This window comes from Natrix helvetica (assembly GCF_964273705.1).
Source record: "Natrix helvetica genome assembly, chromosome: 1".
Classification (NCBI taxonomy): domain Eukaryota; kingdom Metazoa; phylum Chordata; class Lepidosauria; order Squamata; family Natricidae; genus Natrix; species Natrix helvetica.
The window spans coordinates 19,495,021-19,514,044 of NC_138548.1; the positions used below are offsets into that span (position 1 = coordinate 19,495,021).

The 19,024-nt window shown below is 43.5% G+C and overlaps 1 protein-coding gene across 2 annotated transcripts in view; it reads left to right on the plus strand.

Moving 5' to 3' along the window:
* Positions 1-19,024, plus strand: part of ANO8 (anoctamin 8) — a 106,611-nt gene that overhangs the window by 42,093 nt on the left and 45,494 nt on the right. For both annotated transcript variants that reach the window (XM_081958347.1, XM_081958346.1), the window contains exons 5-8: positions 1,403-1,499; positions 7,142-7,258; positions 9,431-9,558; positions 18,369-18,530. In XM_081958347.1, the coding sequence (XP_081814473.1) occupies positions 1,403-1,499; positions 7,142-7,258; positions 9,431-9,558; positions 18,369-18,530 (504 nt within the window). The remainder of the gene's footprint in view (positions 1-1,402; positions 1,500-7,141; positions 7,259-9,430; positions 9,559-18,368; positions 18,531-19,024) is intronic.

Sequence of the window (19,024 nt, forward strand, 5' to 3'; positions counted from 1 at the left end):
GCCAAAGAAACATCCAAAGAACACCTGCGTAAACAACCCATGCTCTTCTCCTTATCTCTTCTGTAAACAAGCTGAAGCCTTTGAAATGCAAAGTCAAAATGATCAAAGAGAAAAAAGAGAAAGCAATATTCCCAGGACTCAGCCTCCAACCTCCCAAGTGGCAGTGTAACTTCTTTTCCCTCTGATGTTACTACCCTCTTTATATTCCTTTTATATCTTCTTTATATTCCAGGCTTAAAAGAAACAAAATTCTTACATGGAGCAAAAAAAAAAAAAAAAAAAAGAGAAAAAAACCCTCCAAACCAATATTATAAAAATAATGAAAAAGATTTAATCCATAGGTAAAAAAAGAAATAGAAGAAGAAAAACCAATACTTTCACTTTAAAAAGTAGGGAATACTTGCAAAACTTCCATCCATTAAAAAAAAGGATAACACACTGTCCAACATAGCTTTATTTAGCCGCTTATTTTTCTTTTCTTTGCAAGTTTAATTTAGCTCTGATTTTGGGGGGCAATCTCTTTTATAACAATAAAATTTCCTCACGGACACACTTTCTCTTTCTACTTTCCTCCCGTTGCGGAGCTATCCCAACTTCAGCAGCTTTTGGCTGTGCTTCTGTTTCTGAGATCAGCAAAACGTACTCTTCCCTGTCACCGTCTCTTTGGGACAGTTTAGGTCCAAAAGGACCATCCAGCAGCAAAAGTATCGACTGGTACATCGTACCATTACGACATCATCTCCTGTCTCCTCTGGCTCTCCTTTCTTACCCCACGATCTCCACTTTTGAGTGTTTGGTTTCAATAAGTTTTCTTCATTCTTCTGGGATCCCATGGGAGCATCAGCCTCTCGTTTTTTTTTCATTTAGGGCAGGGGTCTCCAAAAGCTGGCAACTTTAAGATTGTGGACTTCAACTCCCAGAATACCTCAACCAGCCATGGTAGCTAGCGAATTCTGGGAGTTGAAGTTCACAAGTCTTAAAAGTTGCCAACTTTGGAGACCCCTGATTTAGGGCTTCCCCTTCTGAGTCCTGATCTTTCCTGTGCTGTGTACCAAAACAGGGTTATAATGCATCCCTATCCATAGCCCCCCATACTTGCACTCTGCTGCTCCCAGCTAAACCCTTCATCAGATCAGACCTGCACCACACAAAGCCATATTTCCTGCATGGACAGCTTTGTTGAGCAGAGTTATTTCCTCAGTCCTGGAACAGTCAGTCCTCTTGTCTTCGCTTTGGTTGGAGTTGTGTGTCCCAATTCACAGCTGGTTGGAACATTGTGATCCAGTAGGAGAGAATTAATGGCTTTCCAGAGAGCTGTAGAGACACAGTCCAGTCACGGACATGACTTTGAATGAGAGTTTGTTATCCCAAACTGTTCATGGCTTTTCCTTCCTGCTTTTAGGAACGCCAAAACATCATCAGGTATTGGCTGGAGAACCTACGGGCCAAGCAGGGTGAAGTGCTGCATAACATCCACTTCCTGGAAGGGCAGCCAATCAGTGAGTTGCGGATGGGGTGGGGGGTGGGCAGCAGATGGGATTTATTCAGTGCTGTGCATCTGCCAGTTAAAACCAGAATTTGGGGGCGGGGGTGGGGGTTACACACGTTTCCTTGCCATGCTGAATCTTCTCTGTGCCATGACTTTACATTTGCTCAATGCTAGCAAAGTCTGGTTTTGGAACTGAATATTTACCTATTATTCAAATTTCTATAGCCACCCTTCTCACATGTATGATATTGGACGACTTACAACAATTAACATAATTTCATTTTAATGTATGCTGATTAGTGTACATTCAAAGTGACAATATGTATTGTATTCTATTTTATTCTATATTCTAGTCTATATTATATACTGTACTATTCTATATTCTATATCAGTGATGGCGAACCTGTGGCACGTGTGCCACAGGTGGCACATGGAGCCATTTGTCAGGGCATGCGCACGCTGGCCAGCTGAGTTCACCCTTTTTTAAAGCCATTTTTTGCCCTCCCCAGGCTCCAGAGGCTTTATAGGAGCCTGGGGAGGGCGAAAAGAACCTCCCCCGCCCCCTCCGGAGGCTTGTTGAACTTCCCTGAAGCCCCCGGAGCGCAAAAACCCGGCCCTACGGGCAAACCGGAAGTTTGGGAACGGACTTCCGGTTTGCTCAGAGGGTCGTTTTGAATGCTTTGGAGGTTTCAGGGAAGCCTCTTGAAGGTCCCTGAAGCCTCCGGAGGGCTTCCAGGGGGCCGGGGGAGGCTGTTTTCGCTCTCCCCATGCTCCTATTAAGCCTCTGGAGCCTGGGGAGGGCGAAAAAACCATGCCAAAATGGGGGGGGTCATGCCTGTAGTGCATTGCACATGACCCCCCTGCGCTCCCCCCACTTACGACACGCGAGCCAAAAAAGGTTCGCCATCGCTGTTCTATATTCTATACTGTTCTATACTCTACTCTACTCTACACTACTCTATTCTACTATACTATACTATACTATACTATACTATACTATACTATACTCTATATTCTATACTCTATATTCTATACTCTATACTCTATACTCTATATTCTATTCTATTCTATTCTACATTCTATTCTATTCTATACTATGCTATGCTATTCTATTCTATTTAAAACAAATGTAAAAACAAGCACTGTAACAGTTTAAAAACAAGAGGAAAATAATATAAAAGCATATAAAATAGATACTAAATACATAAAATGTACAGCCCATAGTAGTCATTTACTCACAAAAAATCATCTTGCTGCTTTTAGAAATTATGTCAGTTCTGAAAAAAAGTAATTTATGACCAGTCCTCTCACCTACAGGGCAGCATCCCCTTGGTCACATGATCAAAATTTGGAGCTTGGCAACCGGCAGGTATTTTTAATGGTTGCAGCATCCCAGGGTTATGTGACCTTCAGCCAGCCTCTAACAAGCAGAGTCAATAGCGGAAGGCAGATTCGCTTAACAATTGCATGATTCGTTTAATAACCATTGTGATTTGCTTAATGAACACAGCAAAAAACCATTGTAAAACTGGGTGCAACTGACATCATGACTGCCTCACTTAATGACAGAATGTTTGGGGCCAATTGTGGTCACAAAGCGAGGACTACCTATCATCCCGTTCATCAAAACAATTGGTGCAGCCACTGCTCCCAGTGCTTTTTGGTAAAACCATTTCTTCGAGACTTTGCAAAAAAGCCAGAAGGGGACATAAGGGCTGCATCAAATTAAAAGAATAACTAATCTAAAAAAACTGGGCATTCTCATGTCCATTAATTTGGAGTGTCTCATCAGTGATTTATTTTAACAGAGAAGTGGTTGAATTAGGGTTAGCAGCTAGAATAGTTGGGACAAACCTGGCCCTTTGAAAGTCTCAAATCCCCACCTGTCGACCTTGAAACAAAACTGCTGTAATTGGAATTTTAGCTGAACATATTGTCTGAGACAGGCACCACTTCTTCCTTCCTTCCTAAGGGGCACCTTGTAAATTGAATCGTAGATCAAGACCATTTTTAAAAAGAACATTTAATATTCACTTGCCAAATTAGATGCTTTTGTTCCTTACTTTTCCCTGCCCCCAATTCCCATGTTCAAGCTGTCCCTGAAATTGATCATGCTGGAAAGAATTTTAATCAAGTGAAAATTTAATTAGGGCAAAGTGTAGAATTGCAAATGCAAGAGAATGAAGAAAGTTAACAGAAGAACATTTGTCTTCGTCTTCCTTCACCCTTAGACAGCTAAGGTGTCGTTTAAATATTTAATAGAAATCAGGTAATACAAATTTCCCTGAAATTTGTGCAGTACAGTGGGGTGGAGTAGGGCTAGATAAGCTTAAAGCAGCCTTAGAACAGGGGTGTCAAACTCGATTTCCTTGAGGGCCACATCAGGGTTGTGTTTGACCTGGGGGGGGGCACAGAGGGTGTGGCCAGCTCGATGTCACTCGTGTCAGGGTTGCCTATGGAGGGCCGAGGGCTCTGCCAATGAAAACGGGCTACTGAGTTTCGTTTTCGGCTGTGAAGGTCTCCTGCAAACCTTTGCCAGTGAAAATGGAGCTCAGGGGGGCGCATGTGGGCCGGCCCCGCGGGCCAGATCTAAGCACCCCACGGGCCACATCCAGCCCCGGGGTCTTGAGCTTGATTTCCCTGTCTTAGAAAGATACAGGTGCTGTAAAGTCAGAGAAGGCTGTCTTTCAATGGTTGGAAATTATGATTGCAGTACGCATAGTCCTTGACTCATAGCTGTGCGTTTAGCGACTCTTTGAAGGTACAACAGCACTGGGGAAAAAAGTGACTTATGACCAGTCCTTGCACTTATGACCACTGCAGCATCCCCACAGTCATGTGATCAGAATTTGAGTACTTGGCAACTGGTCTGTCTTTATGACGGTTGCAGCATCGTGGGGTCATGGACTCACCCTTTGCAACCTTCCCAGCTGGCTTCCAATAATGGCCAGTGACATGCAGTCAGGTGAGGCAAGTGAGGCACAGCCTAACCTCTCATCATCAGGGCAGCGAGTCATTCGATGGGAAACTTGCCTTTTGGGAGGAATGACCCAGCTTGGCTCCCGCTTTCGATCTGCCGCCCAACGACCGAACGGAGAAGCGAAGAGGCAGGAGAGACAAAGCAGGAGCCAAGACAAGTCATTCCTTCCAAGAGGCAAGTTTCCTATCGAATGACTCGCTGCCCTAGACTCGAGGGGGGGGGAGAGGCTTTCTCCGCTCCGTCCGCTCCCCATCTGCACTGCCCTCGCCCAACAGGCGCGCCCCGGATTCCGCGCAGCTCTGGCAGGCGGTGCCGTGGCCGAATCCCAGGGCGGAGGGCGGCAGGTCGCAACTGAGCATGCCCGACTGTGGAATTCTGGGAGTTGAAGTCCACAAGTCTAAAAAAATTGCTGCCTCACCAGCTATAAACCTCACCGCACGTCACTGATGGCCACATGATTCGCTTAACAACTGCAGCAATTCATTTAACAACTATGGCAGGAAAAAAGGTCACAAAATCACTTTAACAACTGCCTGGCTTAGCAATGGAAATTCTAATCCCAATTGTGATGATAGATTGAGGAACTATCTGTATTTGCACATAAGAAAACCAAATAGCACGGAATAGAAAGAAGTTACACAGGAATCGTACCTTGTTCAAAAATGGAAATGGAATAAATGTGAAGGAGGAATATGAGGGGGAATTAATAAAGATACGCTGGTTATTATAAGAAGACCAAGCATTAGATCCCACACATGTTATTTTAGTCTATCTTAATCATTGCTGTCAGAAGCATCAAGATACAATAAAAGACGAGAGCTTTGTTCATCCTGACTTTTTTCACCACACTATGCAGACAGCCTGATCACTGTAATAATATATCTTAAATATATATTAGTATGGGCTTGAAAGGATGATGATGTTGAATTTAAAACAGTTGCCCTCTAAAAGAGATTGGGGGGGGGGGACCCTGCTTATCCTTCCAAAAGCCACACAATTAATCCTAATACTGCTATCATTTTGAAAATCCCTTTAAATTTATCACATACAGCAGGCCATGGTGGAAAGCAATTTTATCACCCCATACTGATTATGGGCTGTTTATGATTCCTTAGTTCATGGTGTTTCTTTTTCCAATATAGTAATATATCCATTTTTCCCCGCTGTTTGCCACTGTTTCCTGCTTGTTTTATTGTCCTAATAAGTTGCATGACGCCTAGATTGGCTCATTTGACTGTGGCAGCTTATAAACTGAACAAACAAAGGAAATTTGGATAACATGCAGATCACTTGGATATGATCTGTTTGAGGGCCATAACACACATCACGTATTTATTATTCTTTCTCTCTCTCTCTCTCTCTCTCTTTTATTTCTCTTTGCATTTTGAGTTCAGTTGTTCCTCATACATATCGTGTTATTTAAACTTGGATCAAGCTCAAGTTGTATTGATTGTTCTCATGCACCATATGGTCAAGCTTGCCTCTGGGCTTGACTTGAGCGTAGTTAGAAAATAAACAGAGTGAGTGGGGTTAGACTCTTGTTTGAAGGTGTTCACACCTGTAAGGCAAACAAAACATAGGCAGAACAGGACAATCTGACTAGCTCTGCACCCAGGGGTGGGTTCCTGTATTTAGAGTATTCTGTCTCCCAGAATACTGACCTCCTCTAACAAGTACGGTACAGAGATAGATTACTTCTAAAACTGGAGGTTCCATATAACTAATGACATCTATCAATTTGCCTAATTCTGTGTTGGCAAACCTATTTCACACATGCCAGAGGGGACACGCAGACCCTGCTCTGTGCGCCAGGGGTGTGTTCCTGCCAGTTGTAACCTCTTCTATAGAAGAGGTTCCACAAATCTACAGTGCCGTTTAGAACCGGTTCCAGCTCCCTCCCCCCTTCCGTCCGCACATCATCAAGATGAAGAACGAGAGGAGGAATTCTGGGAGTTGAAGTCCACATGTCTTAAAGCTGTCAAGTTTGAACACCCCTGGGGTTTTTTTTCTAAAGGGTTAGGGGTGCAAGGGTCTTGTAACTTGACAGCTTTAAGACTTGCGTACTTCAAATGCCAGAGTTCTGAGCCAACATTTTGATTGCTAAGCAAGAGCATTGTTAAGTGAGTTTCACCACATTTTACAAGTTGGCCATGCCCACCCTGTCACATGACTGCCAAGCCACTCCCACTCAGTCACATGGCTGTTAAGCCACTCCCACCAGGTCACATGGCCGGCAAGCCACTCCCACAAAGCAGGCTACACCTACAGAAGAGGTTCTAAAAAAATTTGAAACCCACCACTGTCTGCACCCATCTACTTGCTGCCTTCCGAGTCCCAGCTGATCAGCATCCCAGCTGATCGGCTGGCTCTTCTTCTGTTGCCCTGCACAGGAGATTGGAGCTGGAAAGCAGGTTAGTGGGTTAGGGAGGGAATGGGAATTTTACAATATCATCCTTCCCCTGAAGTGGGGTGGAAATGGAGATTTTACAGTATCCTTCCCCCAGGAGTGGGGAGGGAATGGGGATTTTGCAGTATTCTTCCCCACGTCTACTAAGTCATACCATGCCACGCCCACAGAACCGGTAGTAATTTTTTTTTGAACTGGTTAGTATGGAGAACTAAAAAAGAGGTTCCTGGATTTTTGCTCTGCTCTGTTTTTCTTCTTTTCACAGTTCCTGAGCTGGCTGCTCGTGGTATCCTCCAGCAAGTCTTCCCCATCCATGAGCAACGGATTCTGAACCGGCTGATGAAATCATGGGTACAAGCCATTTGTGAAGCCCAGCCTTTGGGTATGGACCCTTGTCCCTGCCTAGAATATTTATTAGGGTCCTACCTCCATACTTCCATTTTTTTTCTCTCCCTACATTCTACTAAAGTAGCTTGTGAGATTTGTTTTGCTTTGTTAAGAGTTGAAAATTAATGCTATTTTCCCCCATTTGAAATCATAAACTGCCTAAGTGAGTCAGGACTATTGCTTGCCCAGCACAAAGGCGCTGACTCTCTAACATGATCCGAACCGAACCATTTCTCTGTAAATGTGGTAAAGGAACTAAATGTATTTCATGCTGAGTCAGATCAGCATAAGCATTTTGTGATGCAGATTCCACTAAGCTCCGAAAACCAAATCTGCTATAACCCAGGCAAACACAAGATGGCAGTAAAGGAATGTTTTTTCTGGATCTCTCTGCTGCCATCTATTGGCTATGCAGACCTTGCAATTCAAATATTGTATAGTAGCAGTATTAGGTGATAGCTAGAAGATATAAATCATTTTCTAAGTGTATGGAGTTGCCTTCATACTAAATATGAAAAAAGATACTCACCAGAAGTGAAAGAAGCTGCAAATTATGCGATGGGTGAGGGGGAGGTTGGAAGTGAATTATTTCTGCAAAAGATGAGGAAGAAAGATGGACAGAGAGAAAAAAAAGTTTTAAAAAACATAGTCAAAGAATAAAGATTGGTAAACGAGGCTGAGAAAATAGAGGGTTTTTTAGAAGAGGGAGAATGATTTGAAGTTTTATATAAATCACAGCAAATCTACCTTGATAAAATGTTTATTTATTTACTTTTTATGGCCACCTATCTCACAAGAAGTGCCTGGGAAGCAGCATAATATAAAGATACCAAACTAATATGTCAAAAAGTAGTCGTTAGTAAAAAGTTAATACTTACATCTCTATTAAATTCATATGATCACCCAATATATGGAACATGAAGAATGGGTAGAGAAGTTTTAAGTGCAAATGCTGGCAGAGAAGTACGGTATGTAGTCTCTTGAGAGAAATCTTTGCCTCCGGGAGAAAGTTGTCAGAAAATCTCAGCAGGTGGTAGCATCTCCCTGAATTTGGCTGACTTTAAAAAAAGCAGAGCTGGGTGGTATTTACTGTAGGTGTGGGGCAGCTTACAGGCTAGATGGGGTAATCTAAAAATATTTCAGAAGACGTTAATGGCAAAGGACTTCACTATTGTCTGAAACGGTGTAGGGTTTCCTGCCTAGGCAGGGGGTTGGACTAGAAGACTCCAAGGTCCCTTCCAACTCTACTATTGTATTATTGTATCCATGAAACAAGCTTGGATGTTGCCCCGTGGTTGTGAGAATTTAGCTTGACTCCCAGTTAGGCTGTATCATTTGTCTCCTAAGGCTGTCCTTAGTATAGAAGGGCATTAGCAGCTGTCACATTCCCATCAATTTAGGCCAGGATTTGTCAACCTTGGCAACTTGGCTGAAATGTTTTAGAGAGTAGAATGGCAGCCAGTGAGGCTACCGTAATGTGGGAGTAGTTCATATAAATGCAGATAGTCTTCAACTTACAACTGCAGTTGAACCCAGAATTCTGGTTGTAAGTCATTGCAGTTGTTAAGTGGGTCGCTATGTCGCCAGGCTCTATTTTACATCATTTTTGGTGACAGTCGTTGAATGAATCCATTTTACACAATGGACCCTTTTTGCAAGTAACCAGCAAACAACTGACAAAAGCCCCCAAAATTGTAGGCAGCCAAGTGACCGGTTGTAAGTTGAGGACTACCTGTGATTGCAGTCAACAGAATGGTTACTGTATTCTGAACAGTCTTCAAGGACAGCCCCATATAAAATGCCTTGTAATAGTCCAGATGGGCTATAAATAAGGTTACTTGTACTTCTGAATTTGCTTTCACGTTACCTGTCCAGAAAAAAAAGTTTTGAAGCTGAAAAGTCCCAGGGCATTAGAAACAATTAGGAAAGTGAATGGAGATAGGACTGATGGGTTGGATAGCCATTTTGATCTGGTATACACTACCTCAGCTGAGGAAAAAGGTCAGTCTTGTTCTTTGCCCCTTTGTCATATTAATGAAATGTAATTTGCTCTTTGATTGAACTGAGACATTTCTTTCCTAGCACAGTTTCAGGAAAGAGTGATTTTGCCTTTTATTTCAAGTTTTGTTCTTGCGTTCTCCTGAAACTACCCCTCTTCTTCCACCAGATGAAATATGTGACTATTTTGGGGTGAAGATTGCCATGTACTTCGCATGGTTGGGCTTCTACACGTCAGCCATGGTATACCCTGCTGTCCTTGGCTCCCTCCTCTACACCTTCACAGAGAATGATCAGGTGAGGCGTTGAAGTGCATAGCAATGGCATGATGGCATGAGTGGGTGGAAAAGGAAATGGTTGTTTGTGTTTTGGCATCCTGAAGGGGAGCAGATTATGCGGAAGAGTTTGAAAAACAAACGCCCTTTAAGAATTTAGTGGGAAAAGGGCAGAGAGAGAAACCCCCCAAAAAACGCTGATCTACAAGAGAGGTGGATAATTGTCCCTAAAACTATTTTTACAGCCCCTGCTATCCTTTGACATCCAGTTCCCCTCCCTCTTTGCTATCAGTGAGGTCCATGCAGATGTAAATGGTGGAGAAAAACACTATTTAAGTTCCGTTCAGAATGCTGGAAATTGTGAGAACGGAAAGGCTCCTTTTGACAGATTTGACGCTGCCTAAAATTGCCATGTTCACCTGCCTATGGCAGAATCCAAATGCATGCAGACAAGTGGTGGGATGGCTGGAAGAAGAACTCATCTTTATGTGTCTCTTTTATTACTCAACCTTGGCAACTTGAAGATGCAAATGGTCCTCCACTGATGATCACAAATGGGACTGGAACTTCTGTGGCTAAGCAAAATGGCCATTAAATGAGTCACAACCAATTTTATGAGATATATATATTTTGCTGTGGTCCTTAAGCAAATCACTGTGGTCATTTAAGTGAATCACACAGTCTGTCAGGGTTCCAAAGGCATCCAAAAGTAAATCAGAGTCCAAGGCAAAGTATTGCTCAAAGTTCCAATTTATTGAGAGAGCCATGTTGGCACATCTGGGAAAACCCGAACCTGAAAGCTTCCCGGTTTTCCCCACCCAACTGAAAGTTCAAGATCTTGCCCCCCCCCCTCCACAAGTCCATCACATGGTCCAATCTTCCACTGCCATGCTGGCAGTTCCACCCATCCAGATCTGGTCAGGTGCAGAGGTGCAAAGACAAAGGATGACCTTCGTTTTCTAGAAAGAATTTTGTTATGGCTACATACCATTTAACTCAATTCCCCCTCCCATTTTCCCACAATAGAAAATGCATAGTAGAATAATGGAAAGTGTGGCAGGCCAAAGATCCAAAAGAAAAGATGGCTGCAGGCCTATTAATGACACAGTCATTAATAGAATTCTGCTTCCCCCGTTGCCTTTACTTGTTAGAAGCTAGCTAGGAAGGTGGCAAATGATGATAATGTGACCTTGGGATTCTGCAACCATTATAAGTAACAAATTTTGTTCACATGACCACAGAGGTGCTGTGACAAATTATGTGTAAAGACCACTCCTAAGTGTGAGGACCATATATCTTTTAGCACCGTTGTAACTTCAAATAATTGCTTAAGTTTAGAACCACCTGTTGTCAGGGTTCCAAGTAACACCCCCAACGAAAGAAAACGCTGAGGCCTGGGTTTCCTCAAAGTTCCATTTTATTAGAGATGTCATATTGGCACATCTGGGAAAAAACGAATCTGAAAGTTTCCAGGTTTTCCCCACCCAAACGTAAGTTCAAGTCCCTGCCTAGCACCCACAAGGCCCTCACATAGCCCAATCAGGCACCATCCAAAACTGGAAATGCCTCCCAGTCACCTCATCGCAGCTGCCGGTGACTCTCTGAGAAAATAATGTTCTTATGGTTATATATCACCCATACTCCATGTAATCCCCCCTCCTGTTTTTCCACAATAGAAAATGTGGAAGGCCTGAAGGCCCAATGTAAAAGATGGCTTCTAGGTCTGACACCTATCTGGACCTCAGTTCCCAGAATTCCCCAAGCAGCATAGTGATGAGGGAATTCTGGGAGTTGAAGTCCACACATTTTCAAGTCCCCAGGATGAGCAAACCCTGCTCTATGCACATATAAGCCCATCCACCCTGCTACTTAGATGTTCTCTCTAGATTCCTACATAGGCTGCCAATTCCTGTGCTAACAAAGAAGGAATAGGAACACTCACGTTCCATTTACAACAAGGTTTTGTCTGGAGGCTCACCTTATTTCCTGCTTCATGATCGTTTAATGCTTCCATTTCGTTCTTGCCAAGAAGCCCCTAATCCTGTTAGCCAAGGAATTGCAAAGGAGAACCTGGAAGAGACTGAAGTGTCAGCATTTTCAGCATCATTAGCTTCTAAATAGGAGGAGCCATCTTGTCCAAGGATGGTGCAGAGATAAATAGAAGTTTTCTTTTCCTCTTTCTGTGAAGGGTAATCAGATCCTCCCATTGTTGCTCAGCTATAACTGCCAGCATCATCATTGGCCATACAGGTAGTCCATGACTTATGGCCACAATTGAGCCCAAAATTTCTGTTGTTAAGCGAAACATTTGTTAACTGACTTTTGCACCATTTTACAACATTTCTTGTCATAGTTGTTGAGTGAATCTCTGCAGTTGTTAAGATAGGAACATAGTTGTTAAGTGAATCTGGCTTCTCCATTGAGGTTGCTTGTCAGAAGGTTGCAAAAGAGAATCATTTGACCCTAGGACACTGCAACGGTCATAAACACGAGTCAATTGCAAAGCATCTGAATTTTGGTCACATGACCATGGAATGGTCGTAAGTGAGAAAAATGGACATAAGTTTTTCAATGCTGTTGTAATTTCGAATGGTCACTAAACGAACAGTTGTAAATCTGTACTTTTTCTTTAGAACTGTTTATTGCTGTTATTCAGTGCTTTATTGGCTACATCTCAGAGTTATCATTGCCAGAGCAGCTCATAATGTTATTTAGAAAACCTAATAGAACTCTGGTTATTCCAGAGTTATAAAATTATAACAAACAAATAAGATACTAATGAAAACCACAAATAGAATAAAATACTCCTGTAAAAAATCCCAGTTAGGATAATTAAAGAAAAATTCTTAACTTTGCCTTAAAAACAAGCCAGAGAATTCACCCATAACTTTCCAGGAATAGATTTCTGTTGTGGTCCATCAGGATCTGGTTGAGCTGCTGATGGACTTGGATAGCGAGGAACCATATGAATCTGCCCTGGATGATGTGGAGGACCCTGTGCAGGGTTCAGACTCAGAGCAGCTACCAGAGAGGCTGGTTGGCCACCAGGAGGCGCCTGAGGCATGGAGCAGTGGGGAGGATCAAAGGCAGTTTGTCCCTGATGCTAGATTGAGAAGGGCTGAGAAAGGGAAGCAGCAACTCCGTAGGCAGACTCACAGAAGATGATTAAGCACAGGTGGTTGTGGATTGGCCCCTCCCAAGAGAGATTATAGGTGAGGCGTTGGGAGGGGACATTTGCAGGAAACAACCGTTCGAATTAGTAGTTAAGAAAATCTATCTGTGTATTCTAGCCGTGTCTGTTCGTTTGGACTATCTGCGTTGCTTCATTTGAATTATCTGGGTTGCTCTATTGAACGTGAGTTGTCTGGGCCCTCAGCCAAAGGATTCATTATCTCAATAATTAAACAGTGGCAAACAGCCAAGCCTGTGTTTTGGTTTATTCGCAGGTGTGGAAAGGGAGGTCAGAACAGATTTCTAAAAAATTAGTGGAAAAGACCCCATGGCCAATTCTCACCAACCCAAGATTTTTTATTTATTGATTTTATTTATGAAATGTATACGCCTGCCAACCTAGCAGTTCGAAAGCATGCAACTGAAAGTAGATAAACGGGTAGTGCTTTGATGGGAAAATACCAAGGATATGAAAGGAGGAATGTAATAGTAATTTATAGGCCACCCTTCTCACTACCCAAAGGTTCTTTGAATAGGACCGCTTGCTGAAGGAGCATAGAATTGGGCCTCAGCACATAGACAGTTGCTACAAACTTAGAATAGGGATGTCAAATTCATGTCGTCACGGGGGTGTCATGTGATGTATCGGGACCATTTCCCCCTTCGCTAAACTCAGCGTGGGTTTGGCCAGCACATGACACATTTGGCCCATGGGCCAGGAGTTTGACAGCCCTGAACTAGAAGGCTGCATTGTGATGTCATCAGTGGTGGGATTAAAAAAAAAATTCTACCAGTTCTGTGGCCGTGGCTTGGTAGGTGTGGCATGGCTTGGTGGGCGTGGCTGGGGAATGATACTGCAAAATCCCCATTCCCAACCCTGCTTTCCAACTCCGTTATGTGTAGGACAACTAAAGAAGACCCAGCCAATCAGCTGGGACTCCAAACAGCTGGGACTTGGGAGCAGCAAATAGATGGGGGAGGGGCCATTCAGAGGTGGTATTTGCCAGTTCTCCGAATCCACTCAAAATGTCCATTACCGGTTCACCAGAACTGGTCAGAACCGGCTGAATTCCACCTCTGGATGTCATGATGAATACATGGTTATATTAAAGGCTCAGGCAGGCTTCCCTGACTTTCCCTGGCACTGCACATCAGGGAATGTATGTGTCTGTCATTCAGGGAAGGTTGCATAGGCCACTGAAACAGCAAAGCACAGAACAGGAAGTCGGATCAACCAATCAGCATGCAGGACGCACACCCCACGCCACACACAGTTGGGATTGGGGAGGCGTGTGCCTCGACCCCACTGCAACCTATACCTGCCCATCCAACTCTTTGCAACACAGGTTTGCAGCGAGGCAAACAGGCAGTTGTGGGCAACTGTAAAACAGCCTGTAGTTGTTGCATGATGTTGCATGCAAGTATGGAAACCAGTGGCTTGGGCATGATGTCACCACACATTCTGTGTCATGTCCTTTTACCCCCAAGAATGCTAATGGGCCTGAGCAACTGATGACAACATTCTGGCAGGTTGAGATGGATGCAACTAATCCCTGGGTTGACCCCGTCTTAACCTTATAAAGGTTAAAACCATTTTTCTTTGGCCCTGGAACTCAATAGGCTAGGAATGTAGAAGGGCTGTAAAGCTGTAATATGATCCAAGCCCTGAACTTTTTGTGAATCTTTTCACAAAGTGAAAAAGTGTCATATTCTGCCAAGTGAGGGTAGTTGTTTTTTTAAAGGAAGAGATAATGATACAAGCATCTCCGTAGCTGAATTACTTTCACTTTAGAATCCAATTTGGCTTTCAGCTGTTAAGGTAAAGCCTTCTTTCAGTTCTTAACTAGCAGCCTCTCTCTGGATAGGCATGGAGGCTAATCAACCACCTGATAGCTAAGGAATGCACACGTGGTGTCAGTTGTGACTCCTTGAGACTCTGAGCATACCATTATGTGGTGTGTATTACAGTAAACTCAAGACTTTGTGTCACTTAAGGCAAGATTGCAAGATCTTCCTTCTCCAAATGCAATCGTATTTGGCAAACCACCTAAAGCTAGGCAGAAATAGAACAGGGAATGTTTGGGATCAGTTAGAGCTTACTGTGTCATATCAAAGTCCCACTTTCTACTATTCTAACAGTGGGAAAGCTTTATTTCTCTGTGAAGAAAGACAATGCAGAAACAATAAATGCCGTTTGTAATTCCTGCCAGGATCTTCTATTCAGATTACCTGCCTGTATTCACTGAGATTCTGCTGACTACCCTGGCTAATCATTTGACATTTTCTCTGTAATTTCTCAGTGTTTCAAAACGTAACCAAAGGACCCCTAATTCAACCCATGGCAGCTAATGCCATAATAAGATTATTAGTTCTTCTGTGTTTTACCTATCCATTCCCTATGGACAGGTACAAAAATCCAGTGCCAGATGATGATGGTGATCAGACATTAACGGAGGATGGCTCTAACATCTTTGGAAGAAATATCCATCTGCTCCAGTTCCAAGCCAGGAGAAAGGCACTGGAGACAAAATGGAGGCTGGAGGCTGATTGGAAAGAGGGTCCATTTATTGATGAAGCAGAAGCACCAAGCACGTGTCATTCTGGGCAGCTGACCACATGGAGTTGAGAATGGGGGCTATTTATAACTTCTCTTGGGCTTTGCACCTGAACTTCCTGTTCCTGTGCAAGAACATTATTCTATTGGCTGTTGTCAGACTCCCATGGGGCCATGTAGGGGTCATGTTTGTCTGAGCTAAGTTTGGTTGAGGTTTGGACTGCTGATGCAAAGAAGGGGCATTGGGCAATTCCTATTGCGGCTGAGGGCTAATCCTACCTTTGTTCAGACCTTGCTTCAGGGAATTTCAAAATGTCCTGTCTTGAATGGATTTCTGCCTGCAGTATTTGCTTATGACTAGAGCTATCTGTCTCTTGGTCTCTTAAGTGCTGGCATCTGCTGAGGGCTATTAAGAAAGGAGGCGGTTGCTTTCCAAGAGCATGTTTCTCTATTTCTTCCTTAGGGGAAATAATATTAATATTTCTTAAAATATTTCACTCTTCTAGGAGAGGGGTGGGTGCTGACTTTCTACAGTCTGTTATAAATGGTCCTCAATATGCAACCATTTTTTAAATGACCATTTGAAATTACTACAAATGCCTTACAACTGGTCCTTACTTTTATAACCATTGCAGCATCCGCACAGTCACATCACATGATCAACATTTGGGTGCTTGGCAATCAGCATGTGTGTATGATGGTTTGCCATATGACCATCATGTGACAGCCTTTTGCTATCTTCCCAGCTGGCTTCTGACAAGCAAAGTCTCTAAGGGAAGCTGGATTTGTACAACTACCATATGATTCACTTAACAACTGTAGTAATTCGCTTAACAGCTGTGGCAAAGAAGGTCATAAAATCGGATTAACAACCACCTTGCTAAGTAACTGGAATTCTGATCCCAATTGCCATTGTAAGTTGAGGACCAACTGTCATCATAACCAATTAAGTAAATGAAAGCTACCTAAGTCTGTAACTTTCCTTCCTGTTGATGAACCTTTGGGAAGCATCTGAGCATTGTTAAAAATAGGATGCTGGATCAGATGGGGGATTTGATCTGTTGAAAAGGGATCTTCTCTCTCTATCAATGGCTACCAGTATCCATGGCTAACAATGCACCCTCCAGCTTCAAAGGCAGTCTACCTTTATTAGGATAAGGTTCTGTATCCTCCACAATGCTTCTGATCACCAACCAACCTTAAGGATTTTTTCCACCAAGCCAGTCCCTATTTTTTTGGCTTCAGAGAAAGAGGAAAATAGATTGAACCTATCTGGCTGGCTGGCTGTGTGTGTGTGTGTGTGTGTGTGTTCCAGAATAACTCTGCATTTTCAACCAAACTTGGTACACAGATGACTTACTCTGTGGAAATGAATACTGTGGGGGTAAGACACTCCTAACCCCCCTTCCGGGGGTGTGTATTCTGTTAAAATACAGCCATGCCTTAAAATGGCTTCTACTGTACTGCCGTAAAATGGCTTCTACTGTAAAGCACAGTGGAGTTGCCATGGTAGCTTCACCGTACTCCACAAGGGGGCTCCCTCTGGTAAGGGAGAAAATCCAACATTAGAAATTACATTTGGTCCGGACATTTTCCCCCTATAAATAAATACCCGGGCAATGCCGGGTTATTGGCTAGCTAGTATATACTCTGTGTGTGTGTGTGTGTGTGCGTGCGTGCGTGCGCATGTGTGTATTTAATGACTAGGTATGAGTACAACTAACGACAAAAGGAACCTCTTTGTGCAAAGGAGATCATCTTGAGATGTCAAATCCAAGGAGTGGGTGAAATGTTCCCATTCTGAAATGTTTCAAGTGCACTGCAGCATCCTGTTTTGAATGGAATGGACTGTCTGGAACATTTTGCAAAGATTTCAGGCTCAAAAACAGAATTGATGCAACCATTTACATTTGCAGCCAGAACCAGTCCTATGCTCAAAGCAGCACCGTTCACACTTGAAATGAGGCACGTGTGAAGTTTTGTGCTAGGAATATTTTGAAAAGAAATGCTTGGCATTCTACTGAGAAGGTGCAGAGGGAAGGGCTGTTCCTTTCCTGTCTTACCAGGCCTGGCTGGCTGGCCATTGTCGGAAGGTGAATTTTGGAGTTCAACTTCAGGCCAAGATTGCTGGTTGTTAATCAGAGGTGGGTTGCTCCCAGTTCAGGAGAACTGGTAGTAGTAATTGGGCGTGGGTCACCAAATTGGTGGTGATGGCTGGCTGGCCATGCCCCCGAACCGGCTCGCTCCAATGCTCGCCCTGCCTTGTCTTTGCCATGTGCATCCACACAACTGCCTCCTAGAGCCTACACACAGGAAAGCAACATAGGCTGCTCAGGGAGCCCCGAGGCTTCGCAACCACCACCTCCTAAGTGGGATCGAGCCTTCCTGCCTCCTCAATGCATGGAGGCAGGAGGCAGCAGTTTCGTTTGCTGCTTGCAAGCTCCAGTGGGGGAGGAGCAGCCAAGCGAGATGTTAGGGTCTGCCAGCTGCCTCTAATCTGCAGTTTACTCGTGAGTTTACCCATCAGCACGGTACTTGGCAACTGGCTGATTACTGGCTTGCTCGCTTGGCTGCTCCCCCCCCCCCGAGTTCACAGGCAGCGAACAAAACCATGCACTCTTCAGACCCTCCAGCTCTCCTGTGTTCAGCTCGACGCGGCTCGAGTTCCTGCTTTCTTCAGCCTTTTTTAAAAAAAGTTTTACAGCGTATTTTATTTCCCATCTCCAATCTGAAACATAAATTTGCCAAGCCACGCCCACAAAATAAGCCATGCCCACAGAACCAGTAGTAAAATTTTTTTGAAACCCAACCCTTTTGTTAATAATATCTTTGAACGGTTGTTTTCTTGCAGATGTTTCATTACCAAAACCAACATCTGCCAAAAACATCTACCCAAACTAGCATCTAACATCAGTGCTAGAATAGCAACCCTGAGCTACCAATATTTTTCTTTATTGGTGACATTCTCATCCCGGGAGAATTGTTGGAGTTGACTTTTCTGATTGATGGATAACTGGGATAAATAACCTTCTTTAGAAGCTGTTAAAACAGTGGAAATTCCCCTCTTTCTTTGCTCTCCATTAATCATCTCTTCCCTTCCTAATTAGACCAGCCGGGACATTTGCTCTGTTATATTTGCCATCTTCAATGTTATCTGGTCCACGCTGTTCCTGGAGGAGTGGAAACGCCGAGGAGCCGAATTTGCATACAAATGGGGAACTTTGGACACACCAGCAGAATCCATCGAAGAGCCTCGGCCGCAGTTCCGGGTCAGTAATGTCTGATCTAGCTCAGAAAAGAAGAAAATGCAAGTTTGAAAAATAATAATTTGTGCTGCCCATATCCATGGATAAAATCTAGGCATGTCACACAGAAATCTCAGCCATCCTATTGTCTACCTCTCATTTAGCCCAGAACCCATTTAGCTCTCCTCTGTTCAATTCAATTTATATGCCTTTGCTGTGTCCAGCATGGTACTCCTTATGACTTTAAATGGGTACCTATTACTTGCAAAAGTGAGAAAACATCAAGGCTAGGGAGATAGATTTGCCTAAAGCCTAAATCCAGTCTCCCCTCTAACCTAGTTAACCCTCAAAAACTTGAGAACTGGGAAATACAGAGTGCCAGCAGATGGAAAGTGGACCAAAATCCTCAGGTGCACCTCAAGTCATAATGGCAGGAGTAACAGAAACATTACGACTTAGGACCACAGTGGGCTGTTCCATTATGGTTATAACTCGAAGACTATCTGCATTTGTTCTCT